At 54.7% G+C, this 24,578-nt stretch overlaps 1 protein-coding gene across 1 annotated transcript in view; it reads right to left on the bottom strand.

The window, feature by feature from the left end:
- The window catches only part of NKAIN1 (sodium/potassium transporting ATPase interacting 1), a 41,785-nt gene that overhangs the window by 8,818 nt on the left and 8,389 nt on the right, over positions 1-24,578 (bottom strand). The window contains exons 2-6 of the mRNA XM_056332281.1: positions 6,461-6,598; positions 6,179-6,259; positions 3,715-3,912; positions 2,840-2,900; positions 107-188 (exon numbers count right to left, since the gene is read on the bottom strand). Of these exons, the coding sequence (XP_056188256.1) occupies positions 107-188; positions 2,840-2,900; positions 3,715-3,912; positions 6,179-6,259; positions 6,461-6,598 (560 nt within the window). The remainder of the gene's footprint in view (positions 1-106; positions 189-2,839; positions 2,901-3,714; positions 3,913-6,178; positions 6,260-6,460; positions 6,599-24,578) is intronic.

Raw genomic sequence — 24,578 nt, 5'->3', positions numbered from 1 at the left:
TCTTTTGGGTTACAATGGTGCGGTGAGGCACCTTGGAGGGGCTCCTGCATCCCTGAGCATCCTGGGGAGCACTCCCAAGGCTTTCCCCAGCCTAGCATGAACTTACGTGTAGAGCGGCTGTAGCTGTAGGTGTGACGTCTTCTGTGGCGCTTGGTAGCCGTAGGAGTCAAACCCTCCGATGAAGTCGACTGGGAAGTGGGGGGAGAGCAGTGAGGTGAGCTTGGGAGGGCAGCAGGGCTTTTTCCCTGCCTCTCCACACCCTGATGGCCCCCACAGGTCATGCAGCATCCCATGTTGTAGCAGCATCTTGGGGAGGTGCAGCATCCCAAGTTGCCACAGCATCCCAGGGAAGTGCAGCCTCATAGTTTGTAGCTGCATCCCAGGGAAGTGCAGCATCCCAGTATGCAGTGGCATCCTGGGTCACCACAGCATCCCGGTTGCCACAGCATCCTTGGGACATGCAGCATTCCAGGTCACCACTGCATCCCAGGTCCTAGCAGCAGAGTACAGCACCTAGGTTGCTGCAACATTCCAGGATGCCACAGCATCCTGGGTCATTGCAGCATCCCAAGTTGCCACAGCATCCTGGATTGCCGCAGCATCCCAGGTCATGGCAGCACCCCAGGAAAGTGCCAGCAAGAAATGAAGGGAAGGAGCCAGACCAACTTGCAGAGATGCCTGCAGCTCTCTCCTGACCACAACAGCCCTTGTGTTGCAGGCCAGACAGAGTGGGTGAAATTACGCTATCATTGTCTTCAGAGAGGGCATTTAAGGAGAGTTACGACGGAATTATCTCATTTAAAGCTTGTCATTTAGGGGAATTGCACACACCAATAGATCAGTTTTCATGGCTGCAATTTCCACCCCGGTGGTTCATCCCCCTCCAGCTGGCCGGGCCTATCACCTGCCTGACAAGCGCCTGGCCACTCGCTGGAGGAGACATGGTGGCAAACCCCAGCCCTTCACCCGGGCTCGATTCAGTGGGAGTAATGGGTGGCTGGGGGTACTTCTCCCATGATCATCCTACAGGCCTTCAGACCAAACCCCGCCACCAGCACAGCCAGTGCTGCTCAGCCAGCCCCAGAATGGGCACCACACGCAGCCAGGCTGGGGAATCCAAGCTGTTACAGGAGCCATAACACAGCTCATCTCCCTAAAACCAATATACTAATCCCTGTGGAGCCATGATCTGGGTGGTTTTACACACAGGTGTCCAAGAAACAGCAGCGAGCTCAAGGGGGGAGCCCAGTTCTCCCAGCATATTTATCTTCCCAACTTAATATTCAGCCAGCTCTCAATTTTGACGCCATCCATCCATTTCCAAATCTAATAAGATATTCCATTAAAAAAGATGCATTTGAATCCTGAGCTCCAGCAGCATTAATATTAAAAGTGTATTGAATGCAGGAGTTTGTTTGAATGCAAACACACTTCAAAGCCGGCGGCGGTAGATAAACCCTTTTGCCAGCTCCCTGGATACAGAAACAAGTTATTACCGTAGGCAGCGTCCAATTTCACATGGAGATTTTCCTTTTCTGCTACACCGGTTCCCGGCAGTGGAGGGGAGAAAATGTGGGGATGCTGAATCCCAGCATCTCCCGGGCTGGGCTGGGACCATTTCTGGGTCCATGGCACTGGCAGGGATGCTGATCTCGATGCTGTAGGGATGGAGCCCAATGCTGAGCACATCTGAGTGGCTTTTGCTGTGCTGGCGGTTGTGGCACATCCTTGCCTGTGGTCAGCTGCCGGGAGCTGCCAGCTGGCACGAATTAATTAATGGCAGATGATAATTTAATGCGGTTGAATGGCTACAGCCTTAACTGCCTGGTTAATTGGGGCCAGGGTGCTCAGCGCTTCTGGAGGGGTGTTTGCAGGGAACATTGTCAGACTGGAAAGCACAATACAGATTGTATAAAAATTATCCTGTAGCTTTGGCTAAATTGCTGGCTTTCCCCCTGCTTTTGGGTGAAAAACTGTCTGTGGTGATGCTGGCCAGGGACACACAGTATTTCCCATTGCATCATCCCCAAGCTGTCAAAAGGGGAAGGCAGGTGATGGCTGGCTCCGGGAGATGTGAGCCGGGTGGATGGCTCTCCTGCAGTCCCTACAGGGCTGGATTCACACCAGGAGGAGCATTCACCATGAATTTATCAGGGCGTGGAGGTGGCTCTTTGCAGCAAGGACAATTCTCCTTGCTGCCACAGCAGACCAGGGACCTGAGGAAGATGCTCTGTCCCAGAGGAGATGCTCTGAATTCGGGTCAGTGAGGAGCAGCAAGAGTGATGCCAGCTCCACATCCACCCCCGAGCAGCTGAGCACTGGGATGAGCATCCCAGCTTCAGAGGGAGCTGGACTCCGTGCCACATGCTGGTGTGGGGACTAGGGATCGGGCACTGGGGACCATCTCAGCCTTTTTGTGGGCTGGTGTGGGGACAAAGCCGAACCCCATGGGTTGGATGAAATTGGTCCCATGCTTGCACCCAAAGGTTGTGAGCACTGCAGTCCCATGGGAGACACAGCAGCTCAGGGCTCTGTGTCCCTGTCCCCCTTGTCTCCCAGCCCTGGCCAGGGTGCAACACCCTCCCCGAGGCTAGCAGGGGTGGACTGCTGGTGGCACGGGGTGGCACATCACACCCCAGCACATCTGCCTCATCAAGGATGGGAAAATGGGGCAAAACCATCTACTAAAGGGACTCCTTCACCTGCCTGTGACCGAGGCATCACTCCCCCATCCCCAGCCAGGAGCTGCCACCCCAGCAAGGTGCTGGCAGGTGTCAGCTGAGGCCATTTTGCAGTGCTGCAGTTCTCCCTGTTGTTGACTGATAGCAAAAGCACTTACAGCTGTCTTCTTCCTCCAGGAACACTTTGCTGACATAGCAGGCGTAGACAAAGCCAAAGAGCTGTGAAACAAAAGCAGGCAGAGAGAAGTCGGTTATGGGGATGATGGACAATGTGACCAGCATGGTGGTGTTGGGGGGATGGAGTTGGGTGCTGTGAGCTGGATGCCTGGGAGCATATTGGAGGGATTGGGAGCATCCTGGGTAGGATCAGGGCTGCCTGGGCTGGCAGTACCAGAGCCTGTCTCCGATGGCTCTGGGTGCTGGTTTGGGATGCAGAAAGGTTGGATGGTTTCAGCTGCACTGGGGGAACAAGGGTGGTGGCTCTAGGGAGGATGGGCTGGCACCACACTGAGACAGCAGCACAGAGAATGCTGAGCCCCACAAAGTGCTGGGTGCCCCTTTGGTGGGTGCATGGCAGCTGCTCTGGACCCCAATTCCCTTTAAAGTTTTATTTTCTTGCAGCCCCCTAAGGCTCCCCAGGAGCTTTGCATCCAGGTATGTCCCCACCCCACCTCCCCATGGGGTGAGGCAGCCACTGGGACAAGGGAACCCTCCCTTTCCAGCAAGCAGAACATCTCACTGGCTCACAGTCTAGCAACGTCTGGGTGTGTTACATCAAGAACCCCCCTATTCCTGCAGCATCTAGCCCACAGCCTGCCAGGTTTTGGGGTGGGCAGCTGGCATGGGCTCTGTGTGCTCCTTTCTTCCCAGCCCTGAGCCAACACCACCTTTGATGCTATAAACAGGCACTGAAGCAAGATGGCACAGTGGGACATCTACAGCTGGACCACAGCGACTCTGCCCACTCCAGTCCCATCACTTCACAATTGTGGAACAAGGGATGAGGAGGAAAGGGGCTGGCAGCTGCCCTTACCGCCAGGAATATCTGCATGGCACTGCTGACTACCTCAATGTACTGGTAGTCAAGCAGGCAGCCACTGACGGTGATGACATGATGGTCCTCAGGTGCCAAGTTGGAGTTCATCACCGGTGTCACCAGGCAGCCTGGCCCATTCTCCATCCACCACGAGCGATGCAGTGAGGTATTGAAGGTCATGATGAAGTCTCGGTCCTGCGGGAGGGGAGCAGAGGAGGAGGTACAGACTGGAGCTGAGGCTCTTTGCAGATGGATTAGACAGAAGATGGGCTTTTCCAAACCAAGGATGCTCCCCAAGACCCACCATGTTAATGCAGGGCAGTCAATGAACCTCTGCATCTCCCTAACCCACAGCCAGCATCCCTGGGGTTTGTGGCTTCCTCCTATGCCAGTGTCACAGACCATTTCATCAACCAGCATCCGGGTGTGCCAAGATGACCGGTGACGTCACGATGTCACAGAGTAGTAACCAGTGTGGCAGCCTGGCCTTGAGACAGGGACGCAGCTGCTTGCGATGCTGTCAGCTGCATCCAGCCATCTGAGAGACAGGACCACAGGACCACCCCAAGAATATGGTCCAGGGGTGCAGGACAATACCTTCTGCTTCCCCAGGGGCTTCAGGGTGCCATCCCCTATCCTCATCTCTGTGGAGCCTTGTGGGTGCCCCACTCATGCATGTCCCCTCCTTGTGAGCCCATTACCAGGCTTTTGGGCTCTCCCTGCTTCATCTCCAGCAGCTTTGAGGTGGCAGTGCAGTAGGCAGCAGACTCCCTGATGCAAGGCACAGCTGCGGACTGGCACCGGGCTCAGATAAGATGCAGGGCTAATCCCCCAGCCCCTGCCTGCACCCTCCCCATAGCAGGCTCATGTGAGGCTAAGTTCCTGGGCTCAGTCCAAGGATGCACCATGGCACATTTGATGCTGATGCTCCTGCCTGTGGATCTGGCAGGGAGATGGGGACCATACAGGTTGGGATGCAGCCCCGGCACAGGGCTCCTGCAGACAGCAGCTGCACAGCTGGGGGAACACCTACTACATGGTGGGGTCCTCCTAGCACAGCTGGGTGAGCACCCACTCCACGCAAGCTCCTCCCAGCCCCTCACTGCACCACCAGCCCTCAGGTCTGCAAGGGGCTGGGAAACCCGCTGGGATCCTTTGCAGGAAATCACCAATCTGGGATTAAAAGATTTCTGCTGGTGGGGGTGTAAAAAATAGAAAGTGAGTGGGTTTTTGTTTCTAAAACCAAAGGATGTGGGTTTAGGTGCTGGGAAGCACAAAGAGGGGGTGTTCTGGCATTGCAGCGTCACCAAGAGATAGGGGATTTCCACCAAAACCACGCAGTGGGAGTGAATCCCCCCCCACTGCATCCTCCATGCCTGCTGCACCTATCCAGCATTTCAGCTTTTTAGAACCTCAAGTGACCTGTTGCAACATGGGAAGATAGTTTCATCCACCAGGCCCCCCAAGAAGCCCTTTTCCCTGCCATGGGCAGCCACAGAGTGAGCCAGAGCCTGCTTCCCTGAGTCTTCTGTGATGCCCCAAGCACAGCACATGGGGCAGCATCCTCAGAGCTGGGAGCAGGATACCAGAGCAGGGCACATCCTCGGCACAGGTACCCCAACCACGGGCTGAGTATGCTCAAACCATCTAGCGATGCATCATTACTACATCAAGTTTTGCTCTTTTTTGTGTAAGAACTATAATTTAATAGCCCAGGGTGGGAGCAGAGAGACGTGGAGAGGCATGGCCCCACTGCTATCCTCACTCACATCACCACTGGGTAACTTTTCAAAGCCATTAATGATGTCCTGCTGCTCTCCTGCCACTGCTGGGTGCTCTGGGGCCAAATGGTGCTTGCAGAGCCCCAGAAGACCCCAAAACATTGGGAATATGCAGCAGGAGTGTCTCCTTCTCCCCGCCCTGCTGCCTTGCCCATCCCTGCCTGCACCACAAGCAGAGCTGCTGGAGACCCTGCCCCAAACTTCCCTGCCATCACTTGTCTTCAGTCACCGTGTCCCTTCTCTGCTTTGTTTCCTCACTGGCATGTTAGGAAACAGCACTGGCCAATTTCTGCACTTCATAAACCCCAGCAGCACCAACAGTGCACCAGTGATTAACAAGCGCCCTGCAATTCCCGACTCATCAACTTTATTAATTTTGCATTCCTGTTTCAAAGCCTCCCCCCACTGCCGCCTTGGCCTGAACCATCCGTCTGTCCACCCCATGCATGCCCAGGTGTTTGGTGTTGCAGCCGGGAGCCCCTGGGGAGGCACCCCCAGCACCCAGGTGGGTGCTTTGCCATCAGGGTGGGGGCACCTACAGGTTCTGGGTACCTTATGGGGGCAGAGCTATGGAGCAGGGCGAGGAGAAGGAGGAGGGCAAGGGCAGTACAGCAGGAAGGGTGGAAAGACAGAGAGAAGGCGATTGTGTGAAGGAAGAGGAGGCAGGCAGGGGGCGTTACCTGTGACAAGCGTCCGACCTCCAGGTAGAAGCAGATGATAAAGGCGTTCCAGCCGACCCACAGCACCAGCCACACCGCGTACTGCCAAGAAGAGAGCAGCTCAGGGCATGCCATGCTAAACAGACATCCCCAGGTCCACCCCCCCTTCACCCTGCTCGCTGGATTCTGCTGATTCCACAGGGATTTGGGTTTGGATACATGAGGGGACCTGGGGCTGAGCCATCCCTGGGGTTGATGCTGCTGCACCCAGATGTGGGGAGTGGCATCCATGGTTGCACTTACCATCATGAGGTATTTGGATCTGTACTGGATGGTCCCGAAAATACCCAAAATAACGGCCATGATGTGTAAAAAATTAGCCAGGATAGGTGCCCACTGGTAGCCCAGGAAATCAAAGATCTGCCTCTCCAGCGCTGCTACCTGCAACAGAGCAAAGGAGGGGTTGCAGGTATTAAGGCAGGGTATCAGTCACCGCAGCAGCTCCCGGGATGCTAAAGGCAAAGAGAAGCCAGCAATTAATGGGAAATCCCATGGATAATTAGTTGCAATAGACTGAAACATCTGCATGATGCATTGGCTGGCAGTGGGTGAATGCATGGTGGCAAGTGAGGGGTTATTAAGAATATTTGGAGCTGAGAAGGGGAAAGGAGGGAGATGCCAGCTTAGCACCCCACCAGCACCCTCTGTGTCTCTGTTTCCCCACTGTGCAGGTCTCAAGCACTGCTGAGAATCACCCTCCAGGACACATTTATCCCTGAGCTCAGCTTGTTCAGGGAAAAACCTCCTGCTCAGGTCCCCTGGTATTTTGCAAGTGATTTTTCTGCCCATCCTCACCAGTTTGTCGCATGCCTTCCCATTTAACACCATTGGGTTTTGATTGCCGTTATCATGTGTAATCCATAAATAAGGATGTGATGCAGCTTAGTGAATTGCATGCCATGCAAAATTAGAGATGGTAGCTGATGTGATCTGCCTGTTATCCCAGCGCTTATTTATGGCTCTATTTTGCTACTGGCTTAGGGTCTGTTATTCTTAATTACAGGATTAGCTTAAAGAAAGGTGGTAGCAAAGGTGAGGTAGGAGCACTGGAGCACTTGCCAACAGTTTCGAGTTAAAAAATGGAGATTTGATGAGGCTATGTTTTTTTAGGGAACTTTTAGGGAACCTCTATGTGTGTCTGATGCCACAGTCCCCAAGGGCATGGGGACAGGGCTGCAGTGAGCTGTGTCTCCAGCAGCCTTGAAAACCAAAGAACCTCTTTACATTTATCTTTTTGACAGCCCAGCCCTGTCTTATTGCTTTTTGAGATGCCCCAGATTCACGTGATAAACCCTGCAAGCTCCAGGGCCCCGAGTCCTCCCGCAGAACTGTGCCTCAGTTTTCCCTCCCAGTGCAATGCCTCTCACCCTAGTGGAGAAGTGGGAGATTATCCTGAAAATTGCAGGAGAAAATGGGTTTTACATCCCTGCCTCTGTTCACTGGCAGCTCCTCACTGTGATCGGGATTCAGCGGGGCTCCATCCTGGTGCTCCCTGAAGCTCCCATGGTGGGTTATGGCCGTGGGGCTGCCCCAGGGCCCTGCAGCATCCCTGCCTGGCCAGCCCAACTTAACATGTCCTAATTACAGGGGGGAATAAATGAGGTGGCAAAAGTCCTTCCCTAAGTGTTTCACGAGGATAACCCAGGGCTAATGCAGCTGCATGTGCAACTGCCAGCTGTGCCTCTGTTTCCCCATCCATAAAGCATCACACACTCGTTGAATTGGCTTAGTGAGGGCTCTAATTAATGCCTGTTTTAGCTCAGCTCCATCCTGCCAGCAGGTGGAAGGCCAAAGGCAGAGCAGAGGACTGTGGTATCCCATTCCCTACTCTACCCCCGGGATAGGATCTACTGGACCTGTGCCGGCAGGAACCTGGTTTCAATTAAAGGCGATACAAAGCCATGGAGCAGCCAAGCCCAGGCAGCCCCTGGATCCACGGGGCCAGGGCCAAGGCTGTTTGCAATGAAGCTTAATTCACTTCCACGCTATTTAAACTCTCCGAGGAAACAGCCTTTGGAAATAGTTACAACCAGGCTGTAGATCTTTTAAATTGAGGAATGTAAATTATAAGTGATACAGGGAGCATGGTGCTTGGGGTTTTATAGCCATCCATCAATCTGGTGGCTGTTGACAGAGCTGCTTAGCAGGAACTAGATGCAAAGGCTGTGAGTTTTGGGTACTGGTGAGTCTCTGAGGTGAGGAATGGAGCTGGGAAGAGCCTCTGAGACCATCCCACAGAGCTGGAGAGATGGCCTTAAACCCATGTGGCTCCTTAATTCCAGCCCATCAAGCCAGGACAGGCTGCAGGAGAAGGAGCTGGGAAGAGCCTGGCCAAACTGAATCCTTCTTCATCCCAAGGAGAAGCAAAATTAGGGATGAACATCACAGTCTTCCCACAGACCAGTGAGGGCGGCTAATTGCACCAAAAAGCTTTGCCGGAGCTGCCCCAGCAGGTATAATGCTGCTCTGTGTGTGCCATTGTTTGACCTTATTCTCTCTGTGCGAAAAACAAATCTTAGTTTTTTTCAGCTTTGTCGGATCCTGCTTAAGGTTAAGGAAGATACGGAGACACAGCACAAACACGGCGAGTCTGCAGCTGCAGCTCCCCTGGCACTCACCGCCTGCACAGCCCCAAGGGCAGTTCAGCAGCCTTATGCCCAGTTTCACGAGTGGGGAAACTGAGGCACAGCCATGCTCCAGAGGGAGTAGGGAGTGCGGATTTAGCAATCCTCACACAGGGCATTGTGGGGCTGAATGAGGACCACCTTCAGCTCAGACTGATGCTCCTGCACTTCTCACCGCTCGCTTGCTGCAACCTCAGGCTGTTCCAGCACCTGGAGCATCCTCACCTGATCCTTTGGGGTTGAGATGCCCCCAGCAGCAAACTTCAAGACACCCAGGCTTTTCATGCAGCCATTGCAGCTGTTCATCAACAGTGGCCCTAAATGAAGCAAGAGCAGTGAGCAACTTCGGCTGCAGGGCTCATCATCACCTGCAAGCACAGCAAGGTGCTCTGCAAGCTCTCAGCACACTCCACAAGAAACCTCCAAGCAGCCTCGAGACCAGCAGCCTCCAACCTCCCCAAACCCAGGTGACTTGTAGAGCTCAGAGCATCCTCCCCACAGGCCAGCCTTTATTAATGACTCACCCTCATTAATGCCTTGCTCTCCCCTTTCAGCTCTTACTGCTGCTCTGCCACTGAAGCTGTGATGCTCCTGTGGGTGTGGGACTAGGAATGACTCCCCACCCCACTGCTAATTAAGATAAACCTGCAACCGATCAATGGAACGAGTTTTAGGCTCCCTCTTAATTAAACACTCTCTAGTTTATCGATCAGGCCCAAAAGTTCCCTTTGCTGCAACTCATATCAATTAGTTGGGGGCAGGCGTGTGCCAGAGTCCTGCTAATTGAAACCCATTGCCTGCAATGATTTTATTTTAATCAAGAAATCAAAGCAGGTGGGATGTGGGGACTGGGCTCCATCAGTGTGTGGCAAGCCCCAGGGAGGACTGCAGCAGGAGGGACACATGCGCAGCCCCCTGGGGACAGGGAGCTGCCAGGGCTCAGTCTGGGGGCTCTGGGCAGGCAGAACCTGTGAGGCAGAGCTGAAGGAAAATGGGGTTTTTCAAGGGTGCTGGCACCAAATTCAAGTGGAAAGGAGTTCGTCTGTTCCCAAATCATGCCTTGGGTATGGCATCTTCACTGTCTTCACGCCCATCCCATTACTCGGTGGGGTGTTCCCAGTTTTTTTGCACAGACACTGCGGAGCACCTTCCCCCATGTTCCATCCCCTCCAGATTTGGTATTTTAAGGTTGGGAGTCCCCCCTGCAACCCAGCTGGGCAGCATTGGGCCCTGGGAAGAGCATCCTCGATGCAGCACTCTGACACACTGCAGTATTAAACCAGAAAACTTCTTGCCCGGCACCTGCCATTTTTGCTCTTTTGGAATCAGAAAATCACAGGATGGGTTCAGTTGGAGGAACCTTTAAAGACCATCTAGTCCAACCCCCCTTTCATGGGGGGTTATATATAACCCTTTAATATATTGAAAGGCTGCAAGATGGTCTCCCTGGAACCTTCTCCTTTCCAGGCTGAGCAACCCCAACTCTCATCCTGTCTCTGTAGGAGAGGTGTTCCAGCCCTTGGACCATTTCCATGGCCTCCTCTGGACCCATTCCCACAGGTCGATGTCTTTTTGTGCTGGAGACCCCAGAGGTGGACACAGAACTGCAGGTGGGGTCTCACCAGAGGCCAGTAGAGGGGGACAGTCACCTCCCTCAACCTGCTGGCCATGCTGCTGGTGATGCAGCCCAGGATATGGTTGGCTTTCTGGGCTGTGAGTGCATGTTGCTGGCTCATGCCCAGCTTTTCGTCCAGTAGCACTCTCAAGTCCTTCTTGGTAGGACTGTTCTCAACTCCTTCATCCCCCAGTCTGTGCTAGTGTTGGGGATTGCCCCGTCTCAGGTGCAGGACCTTGCACTTGGCCTGGTTGGACTTCAGCCCACTCCTCCAGCCCGTCCAGGTCCCTCTGGATGGCAACCTGTCTTGCCTGCACATCAACTGCCCCACTCAGTTCAGTGCCATCTGCAGACTGGCTAAGGGTGCACTCCATCCCACTATGTCACTGATGAAGATATTAAATAGTACTGGTCCCAGTACAGACCCTTGAAGGACACCACTCATTACCTATCTCCACCTGGACATTGAGCTGTTGACTGCAGCTCTTTGGACATAGCCATCCAGCCAATTCCACAACCATATGACAGTCTATCCATCAAAGCCACATGTCTCCAGTTTAAAGGTGAGGATGCTGGGGGGACCTCTTCCTGCATCCCACACTCTGTTTCTGAGATAAACCCAACCCTGACCCACTTGGTAACACAGCAGTGGACAGGCTGCCTGCAGGGACCAAGTCCTTCTGCCACAGTGAGATGGACACCACATCAACAGGGTGGCCATGAGGTCCCAGCATGGCCCAGGGCCACCCCTTGTCCCACTGTCTCCACCAGGGACAGGCTGGAGCCACCTCGACCCCCCCAGCTCACAACCCTGCCAGGGATTTACAGAAGCAGGATTTGACAGCAGACTTGTCACACCTGGTGGCTCTTGAGACTTGTCCAAACCCCACTTAATTACCACCAAAACCTAAGGGACATGAGGACATGGCCACCTGTGGACACAAGAGACCCCGGGGCACATGCGTCCAGGTGCTCAGCAGACCTGGCAATTGCGTGGATGATTTATCCATGTCCTCCTCCCATGGTGCCCAGGAGAGGTGACAATTGTGTCACCAGGGCCCGGGGGAAGGATGCTGGCCCAGCTGTGGCCCCCAGCCCCCCAGGCTCCATGGGGGGAGGTGGCAGTGCCCCCTCCCCATGTTACATCCTCTTGCCTCAACTGCAATGAGGAAGACACATCTGCTGACACAGATGCATAAATATATTATTGAATCCTCAAAGCCTCAATAATTAACAGGTGGAGAGAGTTGGGAGCTTGCTCTGGCACTGGGCGGGGGGGATTGGGTCTGCCAGGGAGAGCTGGGGAGGGGGCCAGTCCCTCCATCCTGCTTGATCACAAGATCACAAGCTTCTGGGTGGGGCCAGTCCCTCTGTCTCTCTCTGAGCCGCCCCCCCCCGCCCCCCCCCCCCCCAAGCTGCAAAGCCCCCCAGTTGCCTGCTGGGCAATGCTGTGGGTGCACCCCTGCTGCTCACTGCATCCTCACTCAGCCCGTAGCCCCCGAGAATCACCCTGGAATGCAGTAGGCAGGGGGTCATGCCTGGGGACATGGGGCAGCAGCTCCCCCATCCCCCTGCTGCATCTCAAGCTGTGCCATCCCCCAAGCCTATGCAGTGATTTTTCCGGATGCATGATTATGCATTTAATTGCTTTAAATTTAAAAATAAAAGTCCCATGTCCCCAAGGGGGAACCCAGACATCTGGAGCACATGGGGCACTGGTGATGTGTGTGGGGCACAGTGACACAGGACTTCAGCCCTGTTAATTCACACAGAGCGACACTGGTTACCCTGTCCCTCTGCCCATGGGGACAGCCCCAGCCAGGCCACCACGTGCCCTTCCCTATTCCAGGGTCCTCCTGCTCACTGCCACTTAAGCTGGGCCATTTGGGGGCAGAAAAAGGGGTTTGCACATTTTTACTACTTGGGCTAAAAAATTTGGGGGGACAACAATCCTTTTTGGGATGGAAACTCTTCCCATCTATTTTTTCCCCTTTCTAGGAAAAAATTGGGGTGGAATATCCCCTTCCCTTGCCTGCATGGCCTAGTGAAGACGCTTGGAAGAGCAATGGGCAGGTTTGCTCCTGCCTGCAAATGTCAGAGCTGCATCCTGGAAAGCTGGCAGCAGAAAAGCTGTGGTTTCGGGGTGGGGGATCGTGGAGGGAAAATTCCCTAAGAATCCTCTTTTCCCCAGCCTCCACCACTGGGGCTGGCCTGGGGCAGCTGTGTGGTGAAACTCCCCAAAACCTGGGTCAATCCCCCGAGTGCACTGGGATGCCGGGCATGAGATGCCCTGGCAGGGTGAGGGCAGCCGGTTCCCTTGGGATGAACTGGGGTCAGGATTCCCAGATCTAGGCTGAGCCCAGGAGACCCAGCAGAGGAGGATGCAGCACATGGGTATTCACTGTCTGCCCATACACATAGTCTGCCCACATGTGGCCTGCCTGCACACACAGCCCACACACACAGCCTGCCTGCACACGCATGGTCTGCCTGCACAGCCTGCCTGCACAGCCTGCCTGCATGCAGTATCTGCACACACAGCCTGCCTTCATACGCAGCCTGCACACACACACGTGGTCTGCTCACACACATAGTCTGCCTGCACACATAGCCTGCATGCACAGCCCCCCCACACACACAGAGCCCTCCCCACACACAGCCGCACACACACACAGCCCACACATACACACACCTGCACACAGAGCACGTGCATGGAGCACACACAGAGAGCACACTCAGCCCGCACACACATGGACACACACACACAGAGCACACACACCTGCACACACACACCCCCCGTGCACACACCCACACCCCCCCCGCAGCCTGTGCACCCTGCACCCCCTGAACGGGACTGGCTGAATGGGGGCACTCAGGGGCTCCCCACCACCCCAGCCCTTCCCCTGCACCCCACTAGCCCTGCGCGCAGTGGGGGGGTGCCCGGGCATCACATGCATGGGTGTGCCCGTCACTCGTGGGTGTGCCTGTCGTGTAAGGGGTGGCAGTACCCCACAGCCCACGCCGATCCCCAGTCATGGAATTTTCAGCAAAGCGGGAAGCATCCCGGCACAGCACCTGCTGCCAGCTGGGATACAGAACCCTGGGACCCCTCAGGGGACCCGGCTGTGGGGAGGGAGGGGGCAGCAGGGTGAAGCCCCAAACAGGACACCCTGCAGTGCGGGGGTTCTCCGCCACCGAAGTGGTGCACCCGGCATCCCCAAGAGCACTGGGGGTTGCTCCAGATTTTGGGCAGTTTGATGCAGCAGGAGCCAGAAGCTCCCCCTGGGGACAGAGGCTGGGAAAAAGAGGATTTTTAGGGGATTTTTTTTCCCCATCACTGAAACCACAGCTTTTCTGCTGCCGGCTCCCCAAGGATGCGGCTCTGACATTTGCAGGCAAGAGCAAACCTGCCCATTGCCCTTCCGAGGGTCTTCAAGACATGCAGGTAGGGGAAGGGGATATTCCCCCCTGATTTTTCCTAGAAAGGGGAAAAAATAGATGGGAAGAGTTTCCATCCCAGAAAAAAAGGGATGTTCTCCCCCTGAAAATATTCTCTCTAAAGATCGAGAAGCCCTGACATACAGCTGCATTGTTTTTTGGTGTCGGCGAGGCCGGAGCAGGCAGTGCAAGCAGGATGCTTCTCCCGGCTGCCTGCTGCCCTTGATCTCAGCAGCAGCATCTGCGTGTCGGGCTGAAATAAACCCGCTGTCCCCTGCTCCGCGCTGTGGTGTGGCAGGAGCCGAGCAGGGCTTCGTTACCCCCTGTTGGGTTATTATCCTTCAGCCAGGTGATTTCCTCCCGAACACCATATGCCTGAGGCTCACTGGGGATTTAACTTCTCATTTCGCTGCATGTTGAAGAGATTTGGGGTTTTTATTCCGCCTCGAATTCCCCTCTGTGCTGCATCCAAAGATGCTGCGAGAGTATCGCTCTCCATGCCGCTGAGCCCATCCTGGTTGCTTGGGGCAGAAACGCCCTGTTTCTAGGAGTTTTGGATAAAAAAAAATGTTGGGGTTTAGGGAGAAAACTCCCCCCAGGAAGAGCTGCAGGGCAGGATCTGGCCCACTAGTGGGATGCCCAATGGTGTCAGTCCCCATTAGGGACATTTCCCACAGCCCCCAGGGCTCGGTGTCCCCGCAGCAGATGGAGCATCACTGGGGCTAACAAGTGCATGGGCTCCCACAGGCTGGCTGGATACTGCCCCCATCCCCAGGAGGGAAAGCAAAGCCCAGCTCCCAGCCTAGCAGATGCTGCAGGGCCACGGCCCAGCCCCCTCACCCCCCCAGCACCTATTCCTCTGCAAACTCCCTTTTTGAGGCAGTTTAAGGCATTTTGCTAATTTTCGTTCTGACAGTGCCTTCACCTGTTCCTGGGGAGCCCAAGGAGCCATTGGAGGTGTTTTCATCATGTGGTCCTCGCAAGCCGCCCGTCTCCACTTAGGGAAATTGGCTGTGATTTCAATGAACGGCAAGCAAGTGAATTGACTATTAAGAAGGTGCAAACACCGCTGTGAACCCAGGGACTTCATTTAATGACTTGGAAACAAGTTCTTGACCTACTTCCAACTTGCAAAAGCCTTCGTGAAATCACAGAGGAAAAGAAATTAAAGGCACTGGAGCCTTGATAGCTCTCTGGTATCAGATAGAGATGAGCAGGATGCAGCCCCTGGCCAGGAAGATGCTCCAGGACTGAGCAGCCCCATTACAAAACATGGCAGGAAAAAAAGCATGGCACAAAAAAGCAGGGTAGGATAGGCACAAATCGGGTCCTTCCCCAGCTGTTACAACCCCTTCTTGATGCCAGTGGGTTTGGGAGGGCTCCTGGCCTTTGCCCAGCCTCTTGCTCCATCCCAACTATGGTATTGCTGGATTTGGGAGCTCCTGGCACATGGCTTGAGCATCCCAGATCTCTGGGAAGTGGCTGAGGGTTCTGGGGGCACAGGCAGAGACTGGGAGTGTGTGAGGTCCCTCGCCACAGCTCCCCAGCACCCACCATCCATCCTATGGGCTTCCCTTCCTCTCACCTATCTGCACACACACACACACCCCGCCCCTTTCCCCCAATCCCCCAGTTCCTGGTTATTTATTTCATTGTGCCGCATCCGGCAGCGTTGCCATGGGAACGTGGCAGCAGCCCCGGCTGGATGCGCTTGTCTAGACGCCGCGCCCCAGGATCCCACTGCCAGCAACCTGCTCCACAGGCTGGATACGGTCCCAGGGTGGGCTGCACCCCTGGGTGGGCATCACTCATTGCACCCATCCCCAGGACCACCTGGAGACCCTAGCACTCATACAGCTGGGTCCCCTCCAAGCCCTACACCCCAGATCTGTGCTCCTTCCTCCATCCATCCCTAGGGGTTCTGTACAAGGATGACTGGGAAATGCAGCCTCAAGGTGGCTACTGGTAATACTACTACGAATATTACTACTAATATTGATCATAACAACAACAAAACAGCAAAGAATAATAAAGGATAAAGAAATAATAATTATAAAGATTATTATTAATAATAAATACCCTGAATATAGACAAGGGTTGCAAAGGGCCCTTTGCACAAGGCAGATTAAACCCAGCCCCCTCCTGCTTTGGTTCCACCACAGGGAAGGGAAACTGAGGCACGTCATGGGGAGATACCCCCAAACATCTGCAGTACTCTGAGATGTCACGAACACCGAAACTCAGGGCAGTGGGTGTTCCCATGCAGAGAGGGATGCTCCACCATCACCCCAGGCTCCTCATTTACACCCACTAAGACAAAGCCCTGAGCCACCGCTGGGCTTGTTGGCTCCCAGGACTGCAAGGTTTGGGTGGATTTGGGTCTCACCAGCTGCGATGGCCCCAGCAAGGACCTGCAGTGGGTCATTACCCTGGAGGAATTCTGACAGGTGTTTTTTTTTCCCAGCAAACATCACAAATTTCAAATTTCCCTGTGAGCAGGCTGGTTTAACCCTAATACAATATTACATCTATTTAATTTCGATACAAGATTACATCTATTATTTGCACTGTCCTATAAACACTGAAATGAGATTCTTTCCTTTCTCTTGCCTTCCAGCAAGGAAACTTTTCGAAGCCAAGGGAAAGCAGAGGAAAGGGAAGCAGCTCAATTCCTCTCTTGCCCATCAGAGGTTGGCTCCAGAGCAATGCCCTCTGGCATGACAGGCTTTATTCCTGCAGGGAGTTGCTCCCTCCCTTTGGGAATTGCTCCATCCCCTTGGGAATTGCTCAGAAGCCACAAGCCATTGAAGTGTCCCCAGAGAAGGGAGCCAGGATAACCTCATTAACCCTGAGCTTGTGCCGCTTTGCATCCACCCAGCCTGACCTTGCAAATGACCTTGACAAAACCCAGGACCCTGAGGTCCCCTTGTTGGGGAGGACATGGGGTGGTGGCACTCATGTGATGGGTAAGGAGCGCCAGCAGTGTCCCTGGGGGGGAAATGTGCACTGGGGGCAGCAGCAGTGCCCAAGGAGGCACTTGCCATGGAGGGGAAACTGAGGCACAGGGCTGGAACCCCAGCGGGACCCAGCCATTCATTCCCGTGGGGCTGAGGTGCTTCATATCTGCAAGGCTGAAGCACCAAGGTCACTGGTGATGGTTGGCGAAGGGCTGATCCTGCACTGCCCAGGTGCTGTGCACCACTGTGCTATGCCTCAGTTTATCTGGAAAATTGGCTAGCCCTGCTCAGCACCACACCAGCGAGCATTTGCTCTCTTGGTCAGGGTGACCTGCTCCACCAGAGCAGGTCTGAGGAAACTAAGGCACAGAGGGGTGATGGAGAAGGCCAGAGGCTCAAGTCCTGGTGAGAGGCTGTGCCTGGAGGACACTCAGGTTGAGAGCTGCTCCACACTCGCAGGAGCAGGGCTGGGACTGCTGGGCTGGTGTGGAGAGAAGGGGTTTGGACGGAGTCTTGCTGAATTACAACTTTTAGCCTAAGTTAAGCCACAAGGAGAAATCAAGAGAAGAGGCATGGGCAACGGCCAGTGACACAGGGCTGCAGAAGGAACAGGCACAGGGGAGCAACAGGACCCAGGGGCAGAGCCTGGCCATGCCACCTCAGGCAGCCACGAATAGAGAAGCTGGGCTGCGGGCTGGAACAAACCTACCTGGAAGCAGAGGGGGAACTGAAGAGGCCATACAGCCCTGTGCCGTGCCTGAATAAACCAGCTGTGTATCTGGGATGGAGCGTGAACAGGGGACCCTGCTGTCCCATTCCATCCTACCCCACCCTACCCAATCCCATCTCATCCCATTCCATCCCATCCCATCCCATCTGTCTTATACATCAATCTCATCCCATCCATCCTATGTATCCCATGCATTCCATCCACCCAATTTCTCTCATCCATCCCATCCCATCCCATCCCATCCCATCCCATCCCATCCCATCCATTTTATCCATCCCATCCTCCCATCCTATCTCATCCATCAATCCCATTCCATCCATCCTATGCATCCCATCTGTCCCACAGCAAATACACTCCCACCCTGGCCCAGCACAGATCCCTGATCCTCGGCTCGGCCTCAGAGGCACTTGCTGTCTCTGAACCATCAGCAACCATCCCCCTGTGACAGCTGGCTTCAAACAGCCTCTTGGATAAAGAAAATTGGGTTTAATCAAGCACCTCAATTAGCTACAACAAGCTGCAGCTCGTCATCACACCGGAGACTCACAGCAGAAAGCACATTAGCAGCATGGCCACTGAGAGGCTGAGAATTAATTAAAATAGAGCAAAACTCCTAAAAAAAATCCCAAGGAAATAGGGAATTGCTCAGACTGGGGGGATTTCTCCCTGTGAGTCTGGAGGTGCCGAGTGGAGCCACATCCCTGACCCTGACAGAGCATCTCCAGCACTCAGCCAGCCAGCATCTCCTCTGGTTTGCCTGTGGGACGCAGTAACATCCCCCACCGCTCACAGAGACCCCACTGCCCACCCAGCCCCTCGTCCCGCTGTCAATGGGGCAAGGAATAACTGAGGCACTCGGCACTCAGTGATGATGGAGCCACCAACACACCGCAGCGGAGGACTGATCCTGCCCTGCTCCAGCTCGGGGGGGAGCTGAGGCTGAAATCGGGGGGATCTTGGGTTTAAACCTGGAAGATCTTGGGCTTAGAACTGGCAGATCTTGGGCTTAAATTTGTAGGACTGGGTGCTTAAATATGGGGGATCTTGGGTACAAATATGGGTGGTGCACAGATACAGCAAACAAGACGGGGAACCAGGAGAGATACGGGGAGCCTGACCTCCTAAGGAACAAATTGTGGGGTGAGACACAGACAAATGTTGGGGCTGGAGAAGGATGGGGAGAGAGCAGGAGCTGGCCACTCCAGGAAAATCAGCTTTGGGCGATTGGAAAGCAGAGGAGCAGGACAACCCGGTCTCCAAAAAATCTGCACAAACTCACCAGATGCTGTGCCGGGTGGGACAGGATGGACCCTGGCCGAAACATCCCCCCCAGCCCGTGGTGGCCAGGACCGTTTGGACAAGGATTAAGCCACAGGCAATTTCAATGCTAATTCTCTCAGTTAAGTTCTTTAGCCCAACATCTATGAGAAGCAAGAGATATCTTTCCCCAGATATCAAACAGTGACTCAAAGACATCATTAATATAATCCAAGGGGGGGGGGGTGTTTATATATATATATATTTATATTTTATATATATATATAAAATCCAATTTACTGACTTATTTAGTGACACTTTTCATAATCAATTCTCCCAGGAAAGAAATACTGATTAAAGCCAAGTGCATTGCTATGGAAACCGGCAGTCCCTCCTCCCACTACCCGCAGGCTGGGAAGGAGAAAATTGGGTGAGGAAATCTGCCTGGTAACAACACTGTTAATGAGCCAGGGAGCAAAAATAATCCCTCGGAGGGATGCTGCCGCGAAAGGAGCAGCCGGCAGCAGCCGGTGGGGAGGCAAAACCACACACGGCTCCCAAAATATTTATTTTTATGGGAGGGTAGAGCCGTTTCAGAGGAGGAGGGGATGTTCATGCATTCTAGAGGGATGAAGGGGGCATCTGGAGGTGGTACCCATGGCTGACTGTGCTCACCCACAGTGCCCTGTGAGCATGGGTGTTTCTTCTAGCACTTACCCAATTTTTTAGTCTTAAAATACAGGATAAAACCACCCTGAGACACAGATTTAAGGGATTCAGCTGCCCAGCAGCCTGTGAGGACGTAGCTGCCAGCACAAAACGGATTTATGTAATAATCCCAGTGGTGTTCCCTCTCCTCGGGGTGATTCCCCAACCCACGGGCAGCCACAATGCCTGGTGAGGGGCATTGCTTCCTGCTGCAGGCAGGGCTGTCATGCCTGCACTCATCCCCAGGTGAGCGAAACCTCCATGGGGCAATTTATTTCTACATTGAATAGTGGCCCTGGGCTCCTGGAGGGTTTGGTGATCTCCTCCTGGCTGGATGTGTCCCTCCCCCAGCACCTGAAAGGAGACGATGCTTGAAGCACCCATGGGTGCTGGTGAGGCAAGGATAAATCTTCCATGGGCTGAATATAAAAGCGCCCAGGCAGTGGGAAGCAGCTGGTGCTGGCAGCGAGTGGCATGGAAGAGACTTGGCTGTTTCCCCAAGCACTCGAGATGCTTTTTGGGGTGCTTTAAGGAGCAAAGGGTAGGCTTATATTGAATATTAGGAAAGATTTCTTCACTGAAAGGGTGGTCAAGCATTGATCAAGCCTGAAAACAGGCTGCCCAGGGAAGGTGTGGAGTCACCATCCCTGGAGGTATTTAAGAGACGTGTAGATGTAGCACCTAGGGACATGGGTCAGTGGTGGGTTTGGCAGTGCTGGGTTAACAGTTGGACTTGATGATCTTAAAGGTCTTTTCTAACCCAAACAATTTTATGATCCTACGAAGGTCTGCACAGGACATCATTAGTGCCACACATTATTTATTGAGGGATTTAATAACAATCCCATCCAGTATTTTCCTAAAATTCCCCATTTCCATCACAGGCACCATGACCAGGGATGGGAGTGGGGCACCACTGCTCCACCAACAGGACCATGGTCCCGCCCAGGGCTGCAATCCCACAGGACTGGACCATCTGACTGCTGCCACCACCCCATCGGAGATCGAGAGGCATCCACCCTAATAAAACCAGAGACCTGAATATTTTGAACAATTGCTTTAGCAAGAACCCGCCAATACCTTTCCCATTCATCACGGAGAGGATTTAATAAGGCGCCTTAGCAGAGCGTGCTGTGACCACCGGCGCATTATTAAACGCAGCGATTAGCAGCTGCCGCAGATGGGAGCTCATTAGAGACTTCTTAAACATCCATAAAAATTGCTTTTATTAATTGGTTCATCCTCTTTTTATACCCACCACATTCAGGAGTGTTTTTTGGGGGTTGCTTTTTAAAAATCCCTTTGTTGCATCATGGTGGATGGGAAGCTCCCAGGTCTGGATCCATCCCAGTGCCTCGGGGCCTTCCTGCTCCGCTCTGCTGCATCCTTTAATGACAAGGTGTAACACTGGCATGTTGTGACGGGTAACAACACCGCAGCTGAGTGGAGGCATGATGCCATTCCAAGCATCCCAAACCCTGCCCAGGGCCAGCGCAGCCATCAGTTCCCTGCATCCAACAGGGACGTGAGCCCATCCCTCTGGCATCAGGGCCAGCCCCACATAGGGGAAAGCAGGATTTTCCTCAAAAACCTGGTTTTTCTCCCATAACTATATGGGATGGCTTTGCCAGCTAGGTGGTGGGTGCTGCCCCAAGCCATCCATCCCCCATTTTGGGTGCACCTGCAGAAGGGTCAAATATTTCTGTATCAAAATGTCTGGGGAAAACCCAACCCAGCAGCACCCATTGCCTGGACAGAGGTCTGGGGTGGGTGGACTCCTAGGGTCCCCATGTGGCACCCCCCATGGCCTGGACCCAGGATGGATGCTCCCACCGCCTCCTAGGGTTCCCTGTGGGTCCCCCCATGGAAAACAGGGCTCTGGGGTTCACCCTGTGACCCCCTGCTCCCTCCCCTCTGCTGGGTGGGGGACACCAACCCTGCCATCAACCCCGCTAATGAGGGCGCCGCTAATTGCTGGGCAGACAGCGAGCCCACACCCCATGTATAATTCAAGCCCCTTTGTTAGGTTTGCTGGGTTTGCTTTGTCTGGCAAGTGCCACCTCCCTGTGGGACCCCCCCTGACCTGGCCACCACACAGTTCCTTCTTTGCGACGGGCTTGATTAAAAATAATTAGGGCCTGGGGCTGCTGCGAGGCAGGAGGTGGTGTCGTCAGCAGGGTCAGTGTCATTAGTGGGGTTAGCATCCCCCCCCCCCCCCCCCAGCAGAGCTGAAGATGGAGAAGGAGGTACAGGGAGAGCCCTGGAGCCCCATTTCCCTGGGGGGGAACCACTCCAGGAGGAGGTGGGAGCATCAGTCCTGTGTCCAGCCCATGGGTGCTGCTGGGCTGGGTCTTCCCCCCAGATTTTGAGATAGGAATCCTCATCCCTCCTGTGGGTACACCCAATGTGGGGGATGGTTTGGGGCAGCAGCACTCTGTGGGTGCTGAAGTTGAGGGCAGCACCCATCTCCTGGATGGTGGGGTGGGAGTGCTCACCAGATGATGGGGAGGACCTGCACCCAACAGGGCATAAAGTGGACCAAAATGGGTGAGGAAGTCCATAAATACAGCTCCTGACACCCACCAGAGCCCCAGGCAGACATCCTAAATTTACTGCAGTATTGCTCACCTGCACTTCCCAGACCAGCCACCCTCAGCACCAGGCACAGGCACCACCAGCACCCTGCCCATCACCAGCCGGAGCTCAGCCCTGTGGCCAGGGCCAAATCCAGGCTGAGCTCAAGGGGCAGCAGCCCTGGGAGGGGCTGCCTACAAATCTGGTGAGATGCAGCTGGAGGAAGGTTGGTGGCCCTGGGCATGGGACAGGGATGTCCTCTCCCCATGCTGGAAGGAACCACAGGGACCTGTCCCAGCCCGCACCAGCCTCTACTCACTGTCACCCACACAACCGTTAAACTTGGAGGTGGGGAATAAAATATAAAGCCTTTAATAATCAATTGGTGTTTATTGAGCAGGTCATAACAATGCCAGCCTGCTGCTGCCAAATTAAATTCTTGTTTGGAGCCACCGAGTGAGAGACATGATGCAAATCTCTAGGAGGCAATAAAACAGGTCTCAGCACTGATCCTGTACATGCCTCCCCATCCCTCTGGGCTCTGCCTCCTGTCCCTCCCAGGGGAAAGGGGGGAGATATCCTGGGTGTCCCCCAGGAGCAAAGGGCAGGGGGACATGACCATGTCCAGGGCTGCAGTGGCAGAGCTGGGAGCCAGAAGGGACAGAGGCACAGCCAGGCTGGGCATGGAGACCCCCAGCCTTTGGGGGCTAGCCCCACTCCCTGTGAGCTCCACACCCAGTCCCAGCCCTGCAGAGCTGTACCCCATGATGTCCCCACCAAAGCCTGGCTGTGGTACCCACAGCTATGGGGCTACCCATTGCCCACAGAGCTCCAGATGGCCACACTGCCATGCCAGGGGGATACCACCACCAATACACATGCCACCCTCCAGCAAGCCCCCAGTGTCTTCTCCAGCCCTGCGGAGCAAACAGGCACCCCCATGCCCATCCAAACCTGCTGCACTCCGCCCACCCCACCAGCTGCTGTGCCAGCAATCCCGACACTGTCACAAGGACTCGGTGCCAGCCATGTGCCACCCTGGAGCCCATCAAAGGGCTTTTGCTATGGGCCCCCTGAGCCAAGCTGAGCTGAGGGAAAACTGCACCAGATGCTACAAAAAGGGGCCAGGAAAGGACGGTTTTGCCTGAGAGTCCCGGCAGCTGCTGAGGGGAATTGGCAACAGACCAATGATGGGCTAGAAGTGGTGGCAGAGAGGACAGCAGGGACAGGAGCAGGGTGGGTCCCAGAGATGCAGATGGGGATGCTGTGCCCCTGGGGTGGGTAAGGGGGACAGGGCTGGTTCCTGAGCCAAAATTGGGGAAAAAAAAGAGAAAATACAAACTAGAGCCTGCAAAGGGTTTGTGCAAAGCTGTCCGTGCTGTGCCTGGCTGCTGCACCTGCAGGGTGGGTGCCAGGTCCCTTCCTGGGGCCGGGGGACATGGGGACTGTGGCTGAACCCCACGGCCATGGCCAGCACAGCTGCCCTGCCGCCTTACGCTGCTCCTGGCCATTTGGTGGAGTGGAGGAGGAGGGGGAGGATGTGTGTGCAGGAGAGAGCCCCGAGGGGGATGGGACAAGGACTCAGCTTGACATTTCCAGGCAACAGCTAAGGACCACCATTAATCTGAGCCATTACTGCACAGAAGTCGAGAGCAGACAGGTTTTCCCGTAGGCTCCCATTAGCCTCAGCATCCTTCACTGTGCTGCCTGAGCATCCTGCGCTCCCACTCCAAGCATCCTCCATGCTCACTCTGAGCATCCTCAACTCCCATCTGAGCATCCTCCATGATGATCCCAAACGTCCTCCACTCTAACCAGACCATCCTCCACTCTGACCCCAAGCACCCTCTGCTCCCACCTGAGCATCCCCCTCTTCCTTTGGACATTTCCCAGTTGGGATTTTGGACCTGGGTGTCCCTGTGGGATGGCATGAGCATGCCCAGGGGACAGGGTTCCAGGCAGAAATGCACCGCTCCAGTGACATGTCCATGGCTCCCTGCAGCCCCCGAGCCCCAGACTGGGCTCTCATCAAGGCAGAGCCAGACCACCCCCAGCCCTTTGGCTTCCCAAGTCCCTTCCGCCAAAGGTCTTCACATTTTCCTTCCCCAGAAAGAGACCAAGGGAAGCAAAGCTGCTCAACACTGGCTCCTCCCTGGCTCCCTGGTGCCACCCTCCCTGTGCCCCCAGGCCACAGGCTCTGCCCTGCGCACCTGCAGTGGGAGAGGGCTGCACTATTGATCCAGTTATGGGAAGAGACCAGAGTGACCCAGAGTGCTAATTAGCCCTAATCAAGGTAATTAACCTGAGAGCCAAGCAGCAGGCCAGCCCCAAGCTTGCTCCCTGCCCAGCCTCTGGTTGTGTGTGTGACAGCCTGTGCCAGTGCCTGACCACCCTTTCGGTAAAGAATTTTTTCCAAGCACCCAGTCTAACCCTCCCCTGGTGCAACCTGAGCCCGTTT

Source organism: Falco biarmicus, chromosome 3, assembly GCF_023638135.1.
Source record: "Falco biarmicus isolate bFalBia1 chromosome 3, bFalBia1.pri, whole genome shotgun sequence".
Classification (NCBI taxonomy): Eukaryota; Metazoa; Chordata; class Aves; order Falconiformes; family Falconidae; genus Falco; species Falco biarmicus.
The sequence above is the reverse complement of the archived record's forward strand: the minus strand, read 5'-3'. Positions and strand labels throughout refer to the sequence as shown.